General features: G+C 34.3%; 1 protein-coding gene across 13 annotated transcripts in view; it reads right to left on the minus strand.

Annotated features, from left to right (window-relative positions):
• LOC143246519 (polycystin-1-like protein 1) overlaps positions 1 to 25,139 on the minus strand; it is a 352,075-nt gene that overhangs the window by 256,775 nt on the left and 70,161 nt on the right. For 11 of the 13 annotated variants that reach the window (XM_076493355.1, XM_076493361.1, XM_076493363.1 and 8 more), the window contains one exon: positions 8,940 to 9,178. In XM_076493355.1, the coding sequence (XP_076349470.1) occupies positions 8,940 to 9,178 (239 nt within the window). Of the gene's footprint in view, positions 1 to 8,939; positions 9,179 to 15,014; positions 15,044 to 15,582; positions 15,730 to 25,139 lie in introns of those variants that run through there. The other 2 variants (XM_076493369.1, XM_076493364.1) reach the window with 2 other exon arrangements.

Here is a 25,139-nt window from a genome sequence, read left to right on the forward strand (position 1 = left end):
TTAGCGTTTCACGAGTATCCCTGCAACAAAAAATAAAATTAGTTTGGTTAGTTTTGAATTTCGGGCAAAGCTACTCGAGGGCTATCTGTGTTAGCCGTCCCTAATTTAGCAGTGTAAGTCTAGAGAGAAGGCAGCTAGTCATCACTACCCGCCGCTAACTCTTGGACTACTCTGTTACCAACGAATAGTAGAAATGGTCGCCACGTGACACCCTCACGGCTGAAAGGGCAAGCATGATTGGTGCGACGGAGATTCGAACCCGCGACCCTAAGATTACGAGTTGAGCGCCTTAACCACCTGGCCATGCCGAGCCTAGTTTTATGTCGTCCCTGTATTATTTTGGAGTTTGTTGTACGACAACATGCACAACAATAGTTTCACAGCAAGTACAATTGAAGTGTTATACTCACAGTGTTTATAACGTCAGGTAAAATATATTTAAATTATATAGCAAGTGGAATAAAAGTGTTCTATTCACATTACTTGTAACGTAAGATAAAATCACATTACTTATAACGTCAGATAAAATATATTTAAATTAAGAGTAACAGTAATGATTTCTACCGAAGCTTAAGGCTATATATAACCGTTTCTGTAGAATATTTCCAGAAATTACAAATAATACAAACAGACTAATCACGACTCAGTAACTTTCAGATACTTTTCTATTTTGAGTATTTTTTTTACAACGACAAATTGATTGAGTTCAACAATAAGAAAAATAGAAAAAAGGTATTTATTTAACACGTTTAGGTTTTATTACTACAGGTACAGAGATAATCATAAAGATATGACATTAGGCTTAATACTACTGTTATTAGATTATTAGTCTTTTTTTTTTCCTTTAGTTTTTAAATAAATTCTGCTACTAGTACTGAGTTATTGGTTAACAAAGTTATTGGATATTAGGTTGAAATCTAGAGTTTTCACAATGCGATAGTTAAGCAAGAAGGATAACTTATTTAACTTAAAAGTTGAAATTACCGTTTCCATGACTACTTGATAACTGTTGAGAATTTAATACAATACTCATTAGTAAATTAATTCTGATTAAGAGTTAAACAAAATCGCACAAAAAAGGTGCAATAAATTTCACAAAAGACCCAAACCTTCAGTGCTTCTGAATAGTTGACTATTCTTCTTCAGAATAATAAAAAGGTCAAGTTGTTTAAGTTACCATTTAGTTGAATGTAACTAGAAATATCGTGTACATCATGACTGTGGTACTGACTGATAATTAATGGTATAAGCATTGGTTAATACAGGAATTGATGTTACAGTCATCTTCAGTTTAATACTATTTAATATACAGTTTGAAATACAGGTATAATGCAACATTAACTATAATTTAAAGCTTATTCAATTATTCTTAACTTATAAAATAAGACTAAATAATTTATATTACATAAATATAATATAAAAATTAGCTTTTTGCCACTTCTCATTTAAAAAAAAAAAAACTTACCATAATAAGATAAAGCAGTAATAAATTGGCATAACACTTAACTCTAAAGTTAGGCTTAACAGTGTTGTCAATAGGCTATTTGTATTTAGTTTTGATTATCTATTACTAAGTCTACAATGGTTGAGATTGAAGAAAACATTCACAGTTTGTTAGGTGCAAAGGGGAGGTTTTATTTAGGAATTCGAGATTGGTATGCAAATTTTAAAAAATCGTACTGAAGTTACATAATTTGTATGGAAAAAATTGGAGGTTGTTCTGCATAGTGCAAAGGGTATGGATACAGATATAATGGTATCAGGATTCAAGGAAGAAACTAAGCTTTTACATGAGAAGGATACAGTGGTTAATAATGACTATTAGGTAGTTAAAAACAGTACTAAAGGGCTAGTACCAGTGGTCTTAATTACACTGAGAAGGTTCTGTTAAGTAATAGATTTCAGCTCTTAGCTTATGCAGATGATGAACTTGAAGAAGGAAGGGTAGCAAAAGGGACAGATAGAGATGAAAAACATATGGAGTGTATGGTTATAGAAGATGTTTCAGTACAACATGTGGATAAGATAACCTGTGAGGTAAATATGGAAAAAAAAAAAAAATTAGATTATGTTATCCACAAGAGTAGGTGGAGGAGATAACAGGCAGAGTAAGTGATGCAGAGGTTAATGAGGGTAAGTCAAATAAACTTGTTAAACAACAGGCATTAATTCAAGCATTTAGAGAAAATGGTCATAATATTTTAATTCTATCAGGGATACTTCCAATATTTAACTATGGGGACAAAATTATAAATAATTCACTACAGCTGAATTTTAGGCTTAGATTAGTATGTGAGGTAGAGCTGGCTGAAATTTTGGGATCATTTCAGTGGGACAAAGGAGTTATTAGGAATAAATAGTTTATCTTTCAGTAAGGTGAGATCCGGTTTGTTTCAGAGGGCTTCTAACTCAACTGTAAGAGCAATTTCAGTTAAGAATTAGATAATGGGGAGGGCCACAAAAATGAAGAAAACCTAAGATATAGAGATAGGCATAATGTTGGAACAAGGTACAAACGTAATTGTAATAATAGGCTAGATTGTTGTTATTGTAATGCTAGAAGAAAAATAATCAAAACTGACAAATTTATCGGCACTGGTGAGAACAGAAGATTTTGATCTAATGAGAACAACTGAAACCTGGATAAATCTAGACAATTTTGATATCTAGAATTTCTTTGAAATACAAGCTAATATGTAATTTCAGTTAAAATTATAATTAGGGGACCCTCCAATAAGATGCCGATTACCCCTCTCCTTTCCAAGTTTTAGTATGGAAGTCGAGGAGATATAAATATTACTAATTCTTTAAAGCTCAATCGTAAAGAAAATATTAGGTTTCTTCTGCTATTCCAAAATATCTACTGCGAGATTTAAAGCGCATGCGTAAAAAAAGATATAGACAGCCAGATAAGCAAGTAATCTGATAGTATTTTACAGATGAAATCTAGTGTTACTGTACTAAATGGAAAAAAAACCAAAACGGAATAGTGTCAAGCACACAAAATAAAGGAAAATATTTCCTACCGCACTACTGCTACTCACTGAAATACGAACATATCACAAAAAAATGGAAAATAAAAACACGATACACAATTTATTCACTTTTAGACTTCGTTAACAGATAGTCTACACTATCTGTAAGAAGCATCCCAGTTCGAAGCATCCAAATCAACTTAGTTATAGTGGGGAGTGAGATATGTAAAAAAACTCACTGAGAAAACAAAACTTTTATTGTTAACAGATCGAATGCACTTAAGTGTCCACGACAAACTTAAGTTACCTTCAAAATATACGTTAAATAATAAAAGGAAACGTGGATAAACATGCAACGCGAACAACCATAAAGCGCTTGCTGCATACTAGTCATCACCATGAAAAGAATAAAAAGGACAAATATAAATATATGCATAAGATGGGAAAAGCGAAATCTCAACTGGCTTTAAGCAAAGTCATTTGTGGGTATAACAATAACCAAATGCAAATATCGTGATACTATGTACATTCTGCACGAAATAAAAACCAAGTCACTAAGATAAGGAACCTTTGGCGTGCGTTCCATCTACTAAAAAAATAAATACATCTACAGCAATGCAACATTTTGATTACACAGATATGAATTCTCCGCTTTCACTAGTGAAGGTTTCTTATGCCCAGTTGATAATTTCGAGTCGCCATGTTCAGGCATTCGACTGCTATATTGTTATCTCAACGTCATCTGAAGGGTATCCAAACTTAGGGCAAAAACGGCACCACACGCAATCTTTTCAGACCGATGCATCCTTATTACGTATGAGCAAAGTGGTAAAACAAACAATACAGGTAATAAAGCTACGTGATTAACGTAAACTAAACATGTTTCACAAGATGAGGGTGTAAAATATTTTATTGAAGGTCACGAGAAAAAAAACACTAAATGTTACAACCTTTCATATGAGTTTGTGTATTTTATAAACCGCCCATCAATAGAATCATAATTCATTTATCTTTCTCGTGTCTCAGAACGGCTGTAATGAGTATTAACACTTTTATTGATAAGCAGAGAACAATGTTTCGACCTTCCGAGGTCATCTTCAGGTTAACAAAACAAAAGTAACTGAAGAAAAGAGAATTATAGTCTGTTCTTCTTTATCAAATCATTTTAAAACTAATGTAGAAGTTGATTAATATATTCCTCGCTTGTTTGTTTACTTTAGAGCAAAGCCACACTGAGATATTTGCTATATTAGCCGCCAGAAATCGAACCCTAGATTCCAGGTTTCTAAGTCCATAAACTTATCGCTGTCCTAAAGGGGTCTCCTTCCTTTTTGTTACCAGTAAAAACAACAGCATACATGCATGTATGTATGTATGTATGTATGTATGTATGTACTCACTCTTACACACAAAAATAGAAGTCGTTTGTAGCACCTTATTTATTCTTAATATTGGCAAATAGTAAAGAAGAAAAAACCTTCTAATCAAACACTTCTTGTAACTGGGTAACACTTTTGTAGGTTGTTTATAAATGGAATTTTGACTATGCAGTTGGCCAGGAAAGATAACTTACTGTTTTTAACAGAATAATTTTAACATAGAAGTTTAGGGATAGACAAACTTTCTGAGAGGATTGGATCTTCAAGATGACAAATATTTCGCTGCGTCCCCTTTTCATTCTTTTTTATGGCAAAAACACAAAGACTGTTTCTACTGTCCCTATATTGAACCATTGCGTAAAGAACCATTCTTACAATACACCCATAGTCTAAAGTGCGGGGAAAACTGTCTTATTACAAGGATCCAAACTGGCTTGCAAAATCCAGAGTTCTGCTACAGAGATGCATTCCATTTCGCTACTTATGGCTCATATACAAGTCTACTAAGGCAGACTTTCAAAAGGTCAGCAGAGCTGTCGAGTTACGATACTGCTTATCTCTAAAAAAATATTTCACGTTTTCACAGATTGTCAAGAAATGACGTCTAGCCATAAGACCCAATTATTATCAAAGGTCACATCAACACACACGCATATATATAGGAGACCCTCAGGAAATGAAAAATCCTTCAATAACTTTGTCCGATAGGGATTTTTCTCTTTACATAGCATTCTTATGCAAAACAAAAAACAATTGTATGCATTATTAGATAACAAACGTGAACGAGAGTTCTTTAGCATTTTGACAAAAGTATTCAGTCTCGTAACTAGAACTAACAATTGTGATAACAAATCCTATCACTCACAAGCACGTTTGGAGCAATGTTTCTCAGTCACCGGTTTGTCAGAACCATATTGCCAATCTGTGGGATGTCACGAAAGCAAATAGTCAAAATTTGACAGAATATTCACATGGAGCAAACAGGACTAAAACTGCCATGCAGGGATGGTGGTCATTATCTATTTGGCGTAGTCCTCCTATCAAGAAGAGATATTACGTACTTGAAAAGTCACTCATCAATGGTGAAAGTCTAGAAGTTGACCATCAGAATCACCGGACCTAACTTTGGCATCAGGAATTTTTATTCTTGTCTCCTATCCCCCTCTGGATCCTGGGATGCCATGTTTTAAACTGTGTTTATACTCCTAGTCAAACGCTAGTAGGATCAACTACCATGGGAAAGTAGCCAAAGGAGTTTGAGTTGAGTATTCATCCTCCCCCCTGGAGTAGTTATAAAAGTTATTGAGAATATCTTAGGAGCTTGACCGGATCCTCCCCCCTGGAGTAGTTATAAAAGTTATTGAGAATATCTTAGGACCTTGACCGGTACATTGGAACTTCTGTAGATTACGTGTAGGCCTTTGGACTCCGCAGCTGAGATCAAATGTTTTATGTTAGTATTTATAAAGAACTTTAAAACACATGAAGTTATACTTCACGTGGTAAATGTGTACAACTCTAGGAATGTTTCGATTAAGCAGAATACTTAGAACCTAAGCCATATTTTCAATCAAGTGAAAACCAGTTAAACGATACTTACATACATATTAGTTTAGACTGATATTTCTAAATACAAAAGAGTCCAAGAAAGATCAATACTTTAAAGAGAATACTTTAAAGTACAAAAGCAAAATAAACAATAATATTATACAAATTACAGAGAAAACGTCTAAGGCTAACTTTTTTGAGCGTGTATGTTTATATTTGAGTTGAAAACAAACTTGTATATCAATGCTACAAGTTCTTTGTTCAGATTTGAGCAGCAAAGACTAAATCTCTATACCGTCACGAAATAAATTTTATTTGAATTTGCGTAGTCGATTAAGTTTGGATCTGTGAAGGGAAAAAACAACAACAAAAAACCATTTCGAGAAATTAAAAATTTTAAGTTTTCAGTTCAACCACCTAAGAAAAATATATCACAGTATTATAACATAGTGACAACATGAGAAAACAGTTTAAACTCCTGAGGTTTTTAGCCTTACAGACGTAAAGAGCACGTTCCAGTTAAACTATAGATTATCCGGCTTTAAATAACAGAGAATATGTTCCAAGAATCAGTCACAGATTGATACTTCTGTATCAGGAGACATATAAAGTAAAACAAGTAATATTATTGTTTCAATAGAGGTTTCCTGCGATGTAACAGAGATGGTATTTGGATTTGCTGACAATGACGTATAGTTACAACTACCTAACCTTGTGTTCCAATATTTGTCAATCAAAGGAATAAATACATGCAGCTCGGACGCCAACTTCAATAAAGTTTTAAATCGATTTTTTTACATTGAAATACTATGCACGAACAATAACGATGGGTGTATTATGGCGATTCATCAAAACCAACCACTCAAAGCATAACCACAAATGGTGTCAAAAAATACGAAACTTTTTTGTTGAAGTTTGTGCAAAGGAAGTTATGTAAAGTAAAAAATAATGACTGCTAATAAAAATTTTCAGTGTGACAGATCTTTGTTAATAAATGTCTAAAAACAATCTACTGGACTTTAGCACTCATAACGTTCAGTGAAGGAAACGTACATTAGTAGTTATTACCCAAGCACTCATTCTACAGTTACAAATGTAGCAACAGGTGAATAGTATAAATGATGCTTATATGTATACGTAACGCTCATCATTTGATGTTTTTATATATTCAGAATATACAATATTTTTTTTACACTTTAACTCATCATAAGCCAACATTTCAGCATTTTATTGGGCGACTTGGTTAAGGACTTCCAAAACTATTTTCTATACTATAAAATTCACGAGAAGCCATTCTTAGATAAAATTTGGGTAAACCTGTTTTACAAAACTAACCTTTTACAATCGTTTTAGACTATATCAATCAATCCTGATGTCATCCTCAATTCTGTGGGCTGACGATTATGGCTTTTTGAATTGTCCTCTATTTTTCGTTTTCTGCACCAACTTTCCTTACTTAACCTTCTGATCTCTTAACCATTTTCCAATGTCATCGGGCCAAGCCAGCATCTGCTCGGTTCTCACTTTTCTTTCTTTGATTATAGACAATCTCCGCCAACCCTTCCTCAGACCTACCTATATTCTCGTACTAGTGCATCTTCCGTTTCCTACATATATCTGGCAGTTGTGTTTTTGTCTTTTTCCTTCTAATACATACTCATGTGTTGTTGTAAGTAGTTGATATTTATCAGATGTCTATAACACCACATATCAATGCAGGGATCGTGTAAGACGATGATTAAAACCTAATTATGATATTCTTTGTAATGGCCATGGTTACTGACTATTGCTCTGCATAGAAATTTGTCCTGCAAGAGGTTTCGACACAATACACCGAAGTCAATGTTGTTCATTCCTCTTTACATACTTTCCAGAGCCCATCAATCGAGGATCCATATGAACAACCAAACAACACAGAATTCAATGGAAAATAACTACTAATAACATTGCAGAAATTCCAATTTGTTCTTGCTTCTTCAAAAGGAACTGACACATTGACTTGACTGGATGATTTATCTTTAAGGAGTCATACCTTACTTCCATCGTAATCGTGCAACGATTTTATTTCTTCGTTATGTGGTGATGTTGGCACATTTATCTGATAATAAACAAGTTCACCTTGACATTTGTCCGGTAGTAAACAAGTTCACCTTGACATTTATCTTTATTCCCTAGGTGTTTAACTTACAATTACATCTTTAATCTGAGATTACACTGAATCCCTTGGAAAAACAAACTTTGTAGCTTCCTTTGTAAAATGCTGTAAAACCGATAATAAATTGCTCAGACTTTCATGGAAACTTAGTCATGTTTCGCACAATATGACGCCATTTGTCACATGGTGCACACTGTTCATACAGCTCTGGACAGATGAATACGCTTCTTACATCATTTCTGTTAACTTATAATTTTAAACAAGATCCATGTGCACTAATTTAAGGGAAATTCCTATTTTAGCAGTAGTAGACCATCGTGTTATTGAGATTAGTTCCAGTGACAATATTTAACTATATTTACTTCGGGTCTAAAGCAATACCTGGAAAAGGATTAGCTTGTTTGTTTGTTTGTTGTTGTTGTGTTTGCCTGTTTCAACACTACACATCAATTTTCAAAACGATAAAATTTCGTGTCTTAAATGTTTTTTTTGTTGTTTTTTTTATAATAGCAGAACAAGAGAAATTAGTGTTGGAATCTTTTGATGTGAATCAACACAGTTCAATTGATGTGTAATAAGTAGGTCAGGGCTTTCATTCTGTATAGTCGCAGAGATGTCCAGTGAGAAGGTGACGCCATATGCAAACTACTGCCATTTAATCGTGATCAAACATCTGTATTAAAAGGTCCACATATGTATGAGAATGCTTAAATGTAAATGGTGTCTATTAAAGACACACATGTTTGAGAGTTAAAATTTCCAAATGGGACCACATTTTAATTTCTATTAGTATATTTATTCTAATAAATACGAGCGAAGTGTTGGCTTTGAACCAAAATAAAGACAGAAATTCACTGCAAACTAAAAATCACTGTTTCTTACCTTTCAGCTTATCTCCAGAAATCACCTTGACGCTGGCCTGCAAAGACGTCATATCACGTGCAATTTCTTTTGAGTTCACAATATGCCTAACATCTTCTAACCTGGGGCCATCCAAGATATATATTCTTGCTGTTTTTGATTTGTAGTTACCCAAAACATTTTCTTCTGGAATTGTGATTTCGGCTTTTTCGCTAACATAGCAACTATTAAAGTCATGATGACCACGTGAAGTACTGGAGCTATTAAAATATTTAAAAAAAAAACATGACAATTAAAACTTGTATAATGAATAAAACCAAACTTCACTGTAAAAAATGACTAACATTTCAGTTTTCTCTTGCAACATTTGTAAATTTTACTTACAAATTAGAAATATTTAAAAACTAAGAAAATGGATGTTGAATCTATGGTGGCGCACATACGTTAAGAAAAATATAAAATTTAACAGTAGGTCTTCCATTACACAGGTTCAATAATGAAATGAATGTTGTTAAATGATAACAGTTCTGTAATTTATACACGTAATACACCATACCGCTTTCGTAGCTGTTAATATATATATACATGTAACAGATATACACATACTTAAGTTTTAATTTATTGACTAGTCCCATTTATACAATAACTGATATTAGCATCACAAATTACTAATTTGCGGATTTGAGAAGTGAACAGATCTATTATTAATACGATATATTTCTTACGCCGATGATCTTTCATTTTATCACGTTTTTACGTAAAACTACATGCGCGGTTTACGGTCATCAATAGTGGCGAGATGATTAGTGGAAGTTGGAGTAAATATTCAAATGAATGATCAAATTCATTTTGAAACAGTTTAAATAGCAAACTAAAATTCGTTCCACTGATTCAATGGCATCGTATTCTTTTTAACATTCTACTGTCTATTTATTAAGTTGTAATATAAGGACGACAGATGTATTCAAATACTTGCATACCACTTTATCAACGGAATCGACATAAAATTACTTACATTCTTTAGCATTCTGCTTTTCTTTATTTCGCGATGCTAATTACTAGACGACCAACGTGTGACCCAGTTAACCCTCAAAATGCAGTCATCATTAATTAATGTTACAACCTAAAAAATTCCCGCTGTTTAAGGGTTAATAGAGACATTTTGCCGGGGAGAATACATGTTTTAAGAATACACGTCTACTGTTTGTTTGTTTTTTTTGGAATTTCGCACAAAGCTACTCGAGGGCTATCTGTGCTAGCCATCCCTAATTTAGCAGTGTAAGACTAGAGGGAAGGCAGCTAGTCATCACTACCCACCGCCAACTCTTGGGCTACTCTTTTACCAACGAAAAGTGGGATTGATCGTACATAATAACGCCCCCACGGCTGGGAGGGCGAGCATGTTTGGCGCGACTCGGGCGCGAACCCGCGACCCTCAGATTACGAAGCGCTAGCCTTAACGCGCTAGGCCATGCCAGGCCACACGTCTACTATGAATATGTTTATTCTTCTGACGGTTACAAGGTTTTTGTGGTTATTCCGGGTGTCCTGCTGCACGTGTAAGAAACTATTTCCCTCAGAATTTTAATTAACTAACAAAAAAAAATAACTACGCACGATCATTACTTAAGTTACGTCATTAAATATGGGCAAACATTTCACGAGATATTTGAAAGCTTAGCTCTCAAACACGAGTCTTTTTTTTTTTTTTTGAGGGAAACAATCACAAGTTTAATTTGTTTAGAAAAACAAAACATGGACAGCGAATTACATTCCGAGCTGTAATTTGTAAACGTACTCGTTTCAGGAGTAAACAACGCTTCGCAAATTGCTATCAGCCCAAGAGAACAACTTACACACAGTTTAAGTACAAAATAGTATAAAAATATACGTGCTTTGAATTGATATTAAAGCTTCAAAATTAGTAACAAAAAGTAAAATGTTTTACTCGTGGCTGTTTTTACTAAAACAATATTTTGGTTTTTCACGTTATTTTTCGACAGAGTAACACACGATAACAAAAATGATTATAAAACTACAAACAGTATTAAAATAACTTTTCTCGAGTTTTAGTTTCCGATGTAAAAAATGACTCTGAATCAAGCGAGACCATTTAATCAATACAGAAACAAATGTCAGCTTCCTATCAATAGCAATTAATACTTGGTACTGGATTTGTTTGTAAGCATGTGTTGATTATTCTGTGCAATTTGGTTTGTTTTGAATTTAGCGCAAAGACACAAGAGTCGCACCAAACATGCTTGCCCTTTCAGCCCTGGGGGCGTTATAATGTTACGTTCAATCCCACTATTCGTTCGTAAAAGAGAAGTCCAATAGTTGTCGGTGGGTAGTCATGACTAGTTGTCTTCCTTCTAGTCTTACACTGCTATATTAGGGACGGCTAGCGCAGATAGCCCTCGAGTAGCTTTGCGAAATTCAAAACCCAAACCATTTTGTTAAATTATCTGTTATTGATATCCACAAATAAATGGAACATAGAAAAAAATTATCGAGTATTTGTATGCGTAAAAAAACAACTAATTTTGTATTTTCCAAAGTATGTGCGAAATATCTGTAAACTTAGTAATACATGTAAAAACAAATCAGTAGTCTGAAATCATAGTTCATATTGATATAACTTTACTGAAAATGATGTATAATTATTTGTCTATTGTAGTTGTTTTAGTGCAAAATTATATAATATGCGCTATACGTACCGGAGGGGCTCGAACCTCCGGTTTCTTGCGTTGAAAGTACATAAACTTACTAGTGACTCACAGGTGGGTGAGGGTGTGTTTCTAATATCTTCATTATTATTATTTTCAGAAAACTTCACTGTAACAGTGCCGTCAAATATATCATTTCTCAGCTTCTATCATTCTCAGTCTAATTGGTCAATTGTGTTTTATAAGATACTTACTCAAACACTACAAAGTCATTTTAACATGTAATCTTTAAACAAACTACGGTAATATTCACATTATACAAGCACACTTTATATTATTTTCCCGTTAATTATACTAAACACTACTGCTTATGAGGTAAAATGGGTGTGTTAACATATGACTATGTTTTGGTGTCCGTGCAAAGAACATAACATAGCATAACCTTTAATTATTTAGCACACTTTCCAATGGACGTAAAGGTTGTCTTATTAATCATATTAGCTGTCAGAAAACATATGCCTTACAGCAAATTACGCCTAATTAAAAAAAAAGAGAGTAAATAAACAGATACATATATCTGCAGTCCTAGGTTTGAAGAATTGAAATGCTGGTCAAGTATGCATATCAAACTTGATCTGGGGTTGCTTGTAATGGTGTTTCATAAGGAGTATGAATAAATGAGCAATCCATCTTGTAAAATTAAGTTTGTATATTTCATGTTTTGTTATATTATTTGTTCAAAACAAAGTGTTAATGAAAGATTTGTTTCGCTAGCACTAACCAAATAGTAGGGCACGTTGTGTTAAAACAGAGGATCTTATGGGATTCTCTCGTAAAAATACCAATTAATGAAATACATTTATTGTCAGAATAGTTCAGAAAGATGGTCATTTGTTATTCTGCCGCCGAAGGTGAGAGGTTATGTCTTTCAACTCGTGTGTTTGTCAGCATGATTTCTCGAAAACGGCTTAATAGATTTTGACTATACATTTGGACTGTGACCCAACTTGAAATGATTAGAACGTTAAGAATAACCTATCTATTAATATGAAGGACCGATTGTTTAGATTATTTTTGCACTGTAACTCAGTATAAAATGATTGGATTTTGATAAAAATGAATATGTATAGATCTTATTTCTCACTGTCCTGATAACAACGGACATACGAACACATTTTAACGTTTTATATACACTTCAAGCACTAAACCTTCTAGAAGACTGGTTAGGGATATTACCCCCCACAACGTTGTCGCCCAACGATTCTCTCTCGTCTAGCGAACTCAGTGCTCAGAAGGCTTTTGGAATTTATAATCAACTTTCTCTCAGCTTTAATCATCTGTCAAAGACTAACTAGGAGTTTGTTTTTCCTATAATGGAACATTAATTCTCTTTCAATTAATTTGTAGATTTCTTTCTTATCGTTTATCACTTCAACTGTTAGCGTATACATAAGCGAACAAAACTGGAGGACCAGAAAAGCATTTGTAACTTCTCTCAAAGTCTGGCAAGTGAACGAAGCACGTAATCTGACGTACTGTTTCAACGAAAATTGAAGAAATTCACGCTGAAGTGCTTATCAAAAAATATTTGTAAAAAAAAATTAAATCCTCGTCAAAGAAAATAATTAATATTAACTTGCAGCAAAACTAAAAATCAACCCAACAATCAGTCTAGGTAATTAAATATCTTTTGTTTGTTTTCTTCTTTTCTCTAAAATAAAAGATTAGAATGCGTTGCTTCTTCAGATGGGTGGGAACCTTTCCTTATTAATGATATTATTGGCCGTAATCCCAATTATATCCGACTAGATTCGACCAGCGTATAAGATTTAACTTAGTCATAAACACATACATTAAACTAACATTGTCAAACGATATTTATAATATAATTATAGTGTTAAACAATAAATCGAAATACAAAGTAATGACATTCGATATACTAAAGAGTACAATCAATACTGCTGACGAAAGTAATAACAAACAAGCAATATAGTATACAATACCTAGGAAATACTATTTGAAGTACTGTCGTAAAAAAAATAAGAAGGTTTTGAAAAGTGATCTTAATGTACATTGTTTCCTTCCATTGTGTCATCAAACAACCCTTACACTTACAGAGTAGCGACATCTGTATTCGACACCTTACCATTTGAACCGAATTTATAACAGCAATTTTCTTATAGTACAACAAATAATGTTTACGATGGTATAAGAAATTAAGTAACATGTGAACCATCCATGGCAATACGGTAATGTTAAGTGTAACACACAGGAAACCACTAAACACAATATCTATTGTGTTTGTCTAATATAACCACTCTTACTTTAAGCACACGCTGTAATAAATATATGAAGCTGGCTAACAGCAAACACTGTATTACACAATAACGATCCCTAAATATACTACTTAAATACAAATATTACTAAAGTTAGCATTACTTATTGCTAGAGATCATGGTTACAGAATACATCTTCATAAAACTGTGTGTATCAAAGCACCCTTGAAGCTTTATAACAAAATAACAACTTAAAAACATCTTGTAAATTCATAAAATCAGCTACAATATAATTCTAATTGCAAAGCGATTGAATATTTATTCCAGAAGTCTCGTCCATAACTCCAAAATCAAACTGATGTTACGAAAAATAACCTAGATATTAAACGTTCCTGAATTAATATGTTACAAAATTATGACGTGGATACAGCGAAATGGAACCATTCCTAAATATAACTTATGGAAATTTTACAAACATGCAAAACAGAAAACAAAAACATAATGTAACTTTCGCTACAGATGTAATTTTGTTCCCCAGCGCGTGAAAATATCAGATAAAATTTACAGATTTATATATACATAATTTTATGTGTATGTATAAAGCGTAATCAGTTTTACTTTTAACACAATATCTGTATGTCTGATCAAAATAGATTAGATATAAAATAAACTGACAGAATGTTTTGATACAGTAAACACAGCGTATTCCAAATTAATCAATAACGTTCGGTAACAAAAGTTCTTTATCCTAGTGTTGTCTAGACAGTCACGCCCTTAAAAGTCTTCAACTACACTGAATGTCGCTAACATTGCAAAAATAAAGGGAACGTGATAATAGTTTCAAACATATTCAAGACTAGCTACACAGAACATTGTTCAATAACACAAACAAAATAACCTAGCTGAGAAACTTACGTATCAAACAGCCTGAAAATTTTTTGTACACACAGGTTTCATATGATAAACTTTGTCCAGATTAAAAGCCTTGGATAATTTTTCAAACGTTAAAATAAAGCAAATAAGAAGATATGAAAATACAAATACCTCAATAAATCAGCGAGTCAATTGTTTGAATGAACTTAAAAACTTTTAAATGGTAACTGTCTGATAAGGAAAAGACATTTCAGTTAAAAAAAAGTAAAAACAATACTGACTTGACATCAAACATTCACGCACCAGCTGGTTGATTTAGCGAACTTTCTACAAACATACTTCCCTCGCGCACAGGTTATTAATATAATCGTGAGTCGATGCTTTTTAAATCATAACCGCCCATGTTAACTAGCATTACTTACGGCTGACTTTCCATATACAAAAATAACCCTATTTTACCCTACTACCCTACATTAGTGTATGTCCACTTGTCTGACCAGAGTGTCCAGCAGCCAAACTCAGAGTAACCAATCTTAAATCTCTTAGTAACTTTGATGAGCCAAATTGTTAGTTTAGTTAATGGTAGAACGAGTTTCCAGTTAACCAATCATCGTCGAGATCAAGGTGAAAAAGGTCCGCCTGTACACAGACTGAACGAAATGTTTGAAATCACGAACACTAATTTTTCACTAACACGCACGTTCTGCACATTTAATAAGATGGTGTATATATTAAAAACACAGCAGAAAACCTTGCCCTTGGTATTTTTGTGTCAATTAACAATTATCATTCAACTTATTTAAAAACTGACAATTAAGAACGATAAAGATATAAAATGGACTATGTTACCTTTATCGAGGGCTCGGCATGGCCAGGTGGTTTAAGGCGTTCGAATCCCCGTCGCACCAAACATGCTCGCTCTTTCAGCCGTGCGGGCGTTATAATGTGCGATGAATCCCACTATTTGTTCGTAAAAGAGAAGCCCAATTGGTAGTGGGCACTGCTAAATTATGGACGGCTAGCGCAGATAGCCTTCGTGTAGCTTTGCGACGAAATTCCAAAACAGAGCGAAATCTTTATCGCACGGAATCGAATCTCACATTAAATTTTTTTTCACATTTTTACAAACTGTAAGAAAAGAAACGCAGTTTAAGAATCAGTAAATGCTTTAACAGTTATTACGTAAGTATTTCTTATTTTGATATTAGTTAACGACTGGACATTAAAACTTAACGGTGTTTATATTACAAGTAAAGTTACACATTGGGCCACTTTTGCGATATCCACCAGGAGAATCGAAAGCTAGGTTTATAAAAATTAAAGATTTTTGTTTGCTTTAAGCAGAAGATTATAAACTGGGTCATTCGTACTATGTCAACCACTGAGAATCGAACCGCCCCAGATAAAACATTTAACGAAACTCGCACTGACGTCTTCTACAAACTGTTCATTTATTTGTTTTGAACTTCGCCTGAAGCTACACGAGGGCCATCTGCGCTAACCGTCCTTAATTTAGTAGTGTAAGACCAGAGGGAAGACAGCTAGTCATCACTACCCACCGCCAGCTCTTGGGATACTCTTTTACCGACGAATATTAGGATTGACCCGAAATTTATAACGTCTCCATGGTTGAATGGGCGAGCGTCTTTGATGTGACGAGGATTCGAAACAGCGACCCTTATATTACGAGTCGAACGCCCTAACCGCCTGGCCATGCCGGGCCGAGGAACGTCACTTATTGCCTAATGCAACGAACAAATATATTTATCATCTATGGGTTTACGAAAATGTAGCCATAATTCGAAAATATTTACCGCTTGCGAAAGGGGTAAAAGTCAAATTTAGTTTATAAAATATGTCACTGTTTTCACTTACAAAACGCCACATAGTAATCAATTTTAATAATACAAATTCTTTATTCAACTTTCTACATATCAAATATACGATTGACAGTCAGTGTTAAAAACTAATTTAACTACATAGCTTAAAAATCCCGATGTAGATATATTATTATGTAGAATTACACACGACTTTTACGTTAGAGTACATTTATTTGCAAATAAAAGTATTTTAACAGAAAGAGAATTCCGTGGATGTTTGTGCATGTTAATACCAGTCTTAAACAACAACGTGATACACATATAATAATGTATTGAGGTTACACACTGCATTCTCATTTTAAATGTTTTACGAATGGAGTTGAATAATTATCAAACATCAAATGATATCCTGCACATATCGGTCCAGCAAAAGAATGCGCTTTTATCTTAAAACTTGCAACAGACAAGTATTCTATGAAATACTTTATGTTACAGAATTTCTAATATATCAAATCTATTGACTATATCATGCAAAACACAACTAGGAATATTTAAACAAATATTAATTAGACTTGCCCGGTATCCAAAGAATTTACGTATCTATTACTCGAGTGACATAAATAAGAAATAAAGCTTAACTCTTGGTTTAAATTATGACTTGCATTTTGGGTGATTAATATGATACACAAGTTACTGCAGTAGTAACAAAATGATAATTTTAAGCTCGTGCTGTAAGGGAAATATTCAGTGCACATGCTCCAAAGTGTCAAGATGTGATAGATGAATCACGCGACGCGTTTCCTGTTTGGTAATAGCCTGCCTGCCCCCCTATCGAATATGACCTTAGCATGTTATAATTTGTATGCTATTTCCAGTTATTCTGTTCTTTCAAGTTTGTCTTAGTAATGTCTCTATTTTTTTGTTATTTAGTTTGTGAAAGTTTATAAGAATATTACAGTGAAAGACAACGTTCTATTGTACTAAGTCATCCCTTGATAAATGGCTAACTATTTGTGTTTAAAAGTTAATTATTCACGTGAAAAGGCAGTGTAAATAAATGTTAACTGTAACAATTATACGTACACAGAACATTGGAAGGAAGTGACAAAAGAGCTAATAAGTAGCACCTTGTTATTTCTCTTCATAACTTCATTTGGTACATAGTATATCTTACTTAGAATGGCATCATGGGAACTGTTTTAACTAGAGTTGAATGAAAAAAAATTGTTAATATTTATAGAAAACGTTTATTTACTGATTTACTGAAAATTTTTTTTGCAAGACAATCGTCGTCAAGGCCCGATATGGCCAGGTGGTTAGGGAGCTCGACTGGGAATCTAAGGGTCGCGGGTTCAAATCCCAGTCATACCAAACATGCTCGCCCCCTCCAACCATGGGGGCGTTATAATGTGACGGTCAATCCCACTATTCGTTGGTAAAAGAGTAGCCCAACAGTTAGCGGTTGATGGTGGTGACTAATTGCCTTCCCTCTAGTCTTACACACTGCTAAACTAGAAACAACTAGCGCAAATAGTCTCGTGTAGCTTTGCGCGAAATCAAAACAAACAAACCATTCGTCGTCATAAAATAATCTGTATGTCTCTTGCGCTTAATGCTTCTGTACACATACATCTATTTTTCGGTGGGGCAGAGTTAGGTATACAGACTTACAACTTATTAGCGATATTTGAAACTATCCTTATTTTAGGGGTCACTTACAATCACAGATTTATCACTGGCAAGACCAACACAACAGTAATGTTATAGCAAATTTTCCTTCAGCATTCTGTAATACGACTCTGGGTTGCTTTTTTTTTTTTTTTTATGAATATATATTTATATACCCATTTCGATAATCTGAAACATGAAACGCGTCTTCTCTCACAGTAAAACGAATTAAGTAACAAGTCTGATATTCATTATCAAAAGGTACAAAGGACATTACCGAACACATAAATTAACATTAGAGGAGCTATTCTACCTTCTGCTGTCGTAATATCAGTTCTTATGTACACTCTTGTGGCTTGGTTTGTTTGGAATTTCACGCAAAGCTACACAGGGGCTATCTATTATAGTCGTCCCTAATTTGGCAGTGTAATAAGACTACATGGATGGCAGCTAGTCATCACCACCCACCGCTAGCTCTTGGGCTACTCTTTTACCAACGAATAGTGGAATTGACAATGTAATATAACGCTCTCCGAGTTAAAAGGGCGAGCATATTTGACAGGACGGGGATTCGAACCCGCGACATTCAAATTGAGAATCGAGTGTTCTAATCACCTATCCAGGATGGGCCTAGTTTGAGAGTGTTTAAAAAAGTTTTCTGAATAACTTAATATGATAAATTATTTCAAGAATGTCAAATAGCTAAGCGCATTTCTTTAAGACACAGAACTTAAGTTTCTGTATGCGTGTGTGTTTTTCCTTTTAACAAAAAGTATAAGAGTTAAAATACTATACAATCATATAACACGTCACTGATATTATCATAAGAATAACGTTCCATTTCCAATTGGACACTGAACAGAGTATAATCTTCCAAAAACCAGTGTCTTAAGTATTCATATATTTCCTCAAGAATGACGGGAGAAAAGTATACAAGTAGTTTCAGATTTACGGAAATTATGGCTGGGCTGTTAGAAACATAGTATTTTATTTGTGTTTCTTTTCGTCTTGTGAATTAAAATCATTAGCCAATTACCCGTGGCGCCAGTGAATTATAGCCGCGTGTGACGTGTATATGATGTCATATCTGCACCCTGAGAATGTAGAAAAATACCTTATACGTGACGGGAAACGAAGGCGAAACGTGAAAATCGTGACCCCTATTGCAAATCGACGTACATACAGGATAAAAATTTCGCGAAGTTGGAGGTTACACATCGTACAATAAAAATGTTTTTCCAATATCATTCATATCACCAAACGTTTCATTATAATATGATGATGTGAAAAATTACACATGGTATAAATTTTATCTAGTTCCGGGAAACGAAGCGAAGCAAGGCAAAGATGAATATAAAAACTGGGGGTAGAGGCCTCTCTCATATATACGATATACATATTAATCCATACTCATGCAATAAGTTCCCAGTTTCAATGAAAACTTTTTGTCTGTCTGTCTATAGATGCATTTACTTTTGAAACAGTTGACCGATCCAGACCAAACTTGGCATGCTAACTTAAGAGATTAAAAACAAAGCATATTATTACAAATTATTATTAAACAAAGCAATTCATATTACACTTTGCATATATTGAAAAATAAAAACACTAAGTTTGAACAAAACTCACCATAACAAAATTCTGTAAGTAGACGATTATTAGTCAGATGTTCATCATTTTGGCTTCTTTCCCATAATAACCATAACATAAAGTATTAAAATATTAGTATTCCTTTAATTTCCCGTTATTTTCGAATTCACACCATTTAACTTCCGATTTATACTATTGTTAGAATAAGCGCTTAAGTTTGGTTTCAATTTTGCGCAAAGCTGCACGAGGGCTATCTGCGCTTGCCGTCCCTAATGTAACAGCGAAATACTAGATGGAAGGCAGCTAGTCGACACCACCCACCGTTAACTCTTAGAGTACTGTTTTATCGACGAATAGAGGGAACGACCTTCACATTATAACGCTTCCACGGCTGGAAGGGCGGACATGTCTGATGGGACAGGGAATGGTTCCCGCGACCGGCAGTATACTAAAAATTTACAAAACATACATTAGACCAGTAACTGACCATGCAGCTCCAGCTTGGATAACAATTAAAACCAAGCTACAAACAATACAAAACACACTCCTCACGACAGCACAGAGTTCCCAGAGCAACATCATCTAAATTCATTCATAAATATTCAAACACCAACCATAGGAGATAGACTCCAACATAGTACAATAACGTATTTTGATAACAACTGGATGAAAAAATGAATTATTATGCGAACTAGACAGGTACCTCATACACGATGAAGATAGTCCTAAACACCTCTCCCCGATCAACATATATCATATTGTAAACACGAAAATAAATAAATGGAATATATATATAAAAGGGAAGGGGAAAAATGTCACCAAACTAGACTTCCTACTGATGGGGCAAATAATATCTATGAATGTATGAAAACAATATGGACATTGCCCTGAATGATATCGCAGAAATTCAGCCACTCTGAGCCTAAAGCAGTAACCAACGCTGCATAATCGTGTAAGTAAAGGGAGGAGGAAGAGGTCAAAGCGCACCTGACCCTCTAGGGTACATATCATTACTCAAATCCCGAAAGAGAGAGAGAGCGACCTGCAGATTGCGAGTGGAAGCGCTTAAGCCTGAACTAGATATGTATTACATATATATTTTGAAAGATATTTCTTACTTGTTGATGTAGAATATCTTTTTCCGTAAAGGAAAGTCTTAAGTTTATTATTAAATGTAATGCATTAAATTTAACAAATTTAGACAGTAGAAATCTTGACCGCATCTCTGCTGTGAAATGGGCTACTTTGAACGTGAAGTGAGCCAACTGGTTTGCCATTTCCGCCAAGCTTCTAAACTCGACTGCTTCACTTCCTCACTCAGATATATTTCCCGTACTGCAACTATTTTTTTTTTTTAAGAAAGGAATGCTGCTGAAAATCCTCACAGACTTTTTACTCATTCTTAGCAAATTTGTGCGTTTTTTTTTGCGTTTACAAGAAAAAAAAACGGCGGAGAAGTGCGGTCTCGTTAAAATAACCAGCGAAACTTTAACAGTAAAACATTTAAAATGCTTTACAAAAGCTTCACCCCTGTAAAAAACCAACAACCAAAAAACATTATGGACTACAAGTTTAATTTTACTTGTAGACTTTCACTGCCAGGCTTTCGTCAAGGGCAGAGCCAGGTATGCAATTTATTGCTCAAACAAACGAGTCAAATTACACATCTACATAGTTCGCATTGTAAGTTTACGATAAGGCGTTATATTTATTAACAACTAGTAAGTCGTTGATAATTATACTGTAAGTGTCGATTTATTTTAAAAAATATATTAATAGTAATAACAGTGCGAATGTTAGATAGTCTATTTAGTATCAATTTCTTTACTAGAGAACTCTGCTTTACATAGAGCACAGAAGACATGGTGTTAGTGTTTCCTTCCCCCAGACTACCATTTATGAACAACCACAACAGAAGTAAACAGCTTTGACAGTTCTCCACTCTATCGTTCTTCTCAGATTTGTGTTCGTTAATTCTGTCTTCACTTGATCCTTAACCCTGACTAATTTCCTTTTCCTGTTATTGTTGGTTCAAATTCTGCTAGTGTTTGCAGCGTCATCTGCTACATTACGTTTTTCATCCTCAATCTACAAGTAATTGTCTAGAAAATTGTCGACCCTTTACAAGGGCCTTTTCCACTATGTTGAAAGTACGGTGACGCTAATTTTCACTTTTTGGTATTTCGAAAAGCTTCGTATTTTGTTTTTCACTCAGAAAGACGAACAACTATACTTCTAAATTATCGACATTTTTCACGTATACAGGTTCAGAACACTTATGTTCGACATATTGTTATAAACCGACTACAGTACGTCTTGACCTCATTCTCATTTTCGATAAATAATGAAGTACTGGTTTGTTTTTGTTGGATTTTTTTATTTTGCGCAAAGCTACACGAGGGCTATCTGCGCTATCCGTCCCTAATTTAGCAGTGTAAGACTAGAGGGAAGGCGGGTAGTCATCACCATCCATCGCTAACTCTTGGGCTACTCTTTTACCAACGAATAGTGGGATTGAACGCCACATTATAACGTCCCCACGGCTGAAAGGGCGAGCATGTTTTGGTGCGACCGGGATTCGAACCCGCGACCCTCGCATTACGAGTCGAACGCTGTAACCCATCTGGCCATGCCGGGTCAATGTTGTTCTAGCCACGACTTGCAAAACATTTGTTGTAGTTTTCACGTCCTTTCCTTGAATGTTACTTATCTAACATATACACGCACGGCATTTAAGCTTTGTTTTGTTGCAGGTATTAAGTGGTACATCAGTAATTCTGGTTATTTGAAAAACAAAATTACTTGGTCGACGTAACTTTATTTAATAAATCTGTACGTAAGTAGCTTCATTTAGTAAACCAACAAGTAGAGTGAACAATAAAGTAATGGTACTTGTAACAGTATACGGAGTATGAAACAGTCATGAGCATTCAGTGTATGGCACGGTTTTAAGAGTTAGAAGAAAGAAACTCGTAAAACGAAGAATAAAACCCATACTAAAGAAGCAAGTAGCTAAAAAGGTATTTATTACAGTCTATAAAACGAACTGAAAATATATTATTGCAAAGTAAAGTAAATGTAAAATTTTAATGAAGGAAAACTTAGCTGAATATGCAGAAACGTCGCAATGTTTGTTCACAAAGTGATAAGCATATGATTTTGAACAAATTACACGTGCGTATTTAAGACCTAAATAAGTCGAGTAAACCAATAACAAACATATTAAGTGTAATGTTTATTTTTTAAATGAAATTTCATGCGGGTTAAGAGTTGTTTGTGCAAATAAAAAACTAAAACTGAAATCAAAGCTAGTTGTCACGTGATTAAACAACATTGTGCCATCGAGTTGCTTCCTCGTTACATTAAAAATTCTAACTAGCAAAAGAAAAAAAGTAGAGTGATACTGACTTAAAAAGCTACTTTTCAATCCAGACATAACAATAGCACTTTCCACCGTGGCAAGCAATTTTATCTTTTAAAATATTATTTCAGCCATATATACGTATGTAAGACACACACATACAACTCTAGACAAATAATCAGACTTGAGGGAAAGTTGGTAGGGATTGCGATAAGTAATAAAAACGAATCCGGTATATTCGCTTAGTGCTGCTAGCGTATAAAAATCATATCCACTGGCTGAAAGTCGTCATTACGTTTATTTGGTTTTAAAGGAGAAACACTGACGCTATATCACGAAATTTTGTCCATTCAGAACTTTCGACATATTTTACTCGCAGAATATTTCAGTTTTGATAATGCACGAATTAGAAAGTGTTTCTCAGAACAGCAGGCTAACAAAGCCAAAGCCAGTACGACAGTCCACAGAGAACACCCCAAAATCCATAATATAAATTCACCATTAATCATTTGCACAGTCATACAGTTGACAGAGGTGGAACATGTCAGTGGGAATCAGTGTTGTTGGTGTGTTTTTTTGTTTTTTTTTGCATATTGCAGTCTATACGGATTTATCATGAACATAACCTAAAATTGCACAGAAGTCAAATGTCAGTCCTGCAGTACTTTAAGAAAATGACCAAATATACTTTTAAAAAGTAGTTTCGTAAAATACGAGAAATATGATGGTCACTCTACACACACACACATTGTATGTAAATATGATGGTCACTACACACACACACACACACACATTGTATGTAAATATGATGGTCACTACACACACACACACACACACATTGTATGTAAATATGATGGTCACTACACACACACACACACACACATTGTATGTAAATATGATGGTCACTACACACACACACACACACACACATTGTATGTAAATATGATGGTCACTCTACACACACACACACACACACACACTGTATGTAAATATGATGGTCACTCTACACACACACACTATGTAAATATGATGGTCACTCTACACACACACACATTGTATCTAAATATGATGGTCACTCTACACACACACATTGTATCTAAATATGATGGTCACTCTACACACACATTGTATCTAAATATGATGGTCACTCTACACACACATTGTATCTAAATATGATGGTCACTCTACACACACACATTGTATCTAAATATGATGGTCACTCTACACACACATTGTATCTAAATATGATGGTCACTCTACACACACACACATTGTATGTAAATATGATGGTCACTATACACACACACATTGTATGTAAATATGATGGTCACTCTACACACACACATTGTATGTAAATATGATGGTCACTCTACACACACACATTGTATGTAAATATGATGGTCACTCTACACACACACAGACACACACACTGTATGTAAATATGATGGTCACTCTACACACACACAGACACACACACTGTATGTAAATATGATGGTCACTCTACACACACACATTGTATCTAAATATGATGGTCACTCTACACACACACACATTGTATCTAAATATGATGGTCACTCTACACACACACATTGTATCTAAATATGATGGTCACTCTACACACACACATTGTATCTAAATATGATGGTCACTCTACACACACACATTGTATCTAAATATGATGGTCACTCTACACACACACATTGTATCTAAATATGATGGTCACTCTACATACACACATTGTATCTAAATATGATAGTCACTCTACACACATACATTGCATCTAAATAAATTTTTATGAACGTGTTTTCTAAAAGTTGGTTATAATCTAGTAACAATTTTGAGAAGAAGAAATCATCGTTGTTTCTCTTTACATGACGAACATTCAGTTTGTCAATCACAATTTACACACAATTTACAAATATGAGAAATCATGAGAACTAATCTAGATATTGCCTCAGTGCAAACTA

Source organism: Tachypleus tridentatus, chromosome 3 (assembly GCF_004210375.1).
Source record: "Tachypleus tridentatus isolate NWPU-2018 chromosome 3, ASM421037v1, whole genome shotgun sequence".
Taxonomy (NCBI): domain Eukaryota; kingdom Metazoa; phylum Arthropoda; class Merostomata; order Xiphosura; family Limulidae; genus Tachypleus; species Tachypleus tridentatus.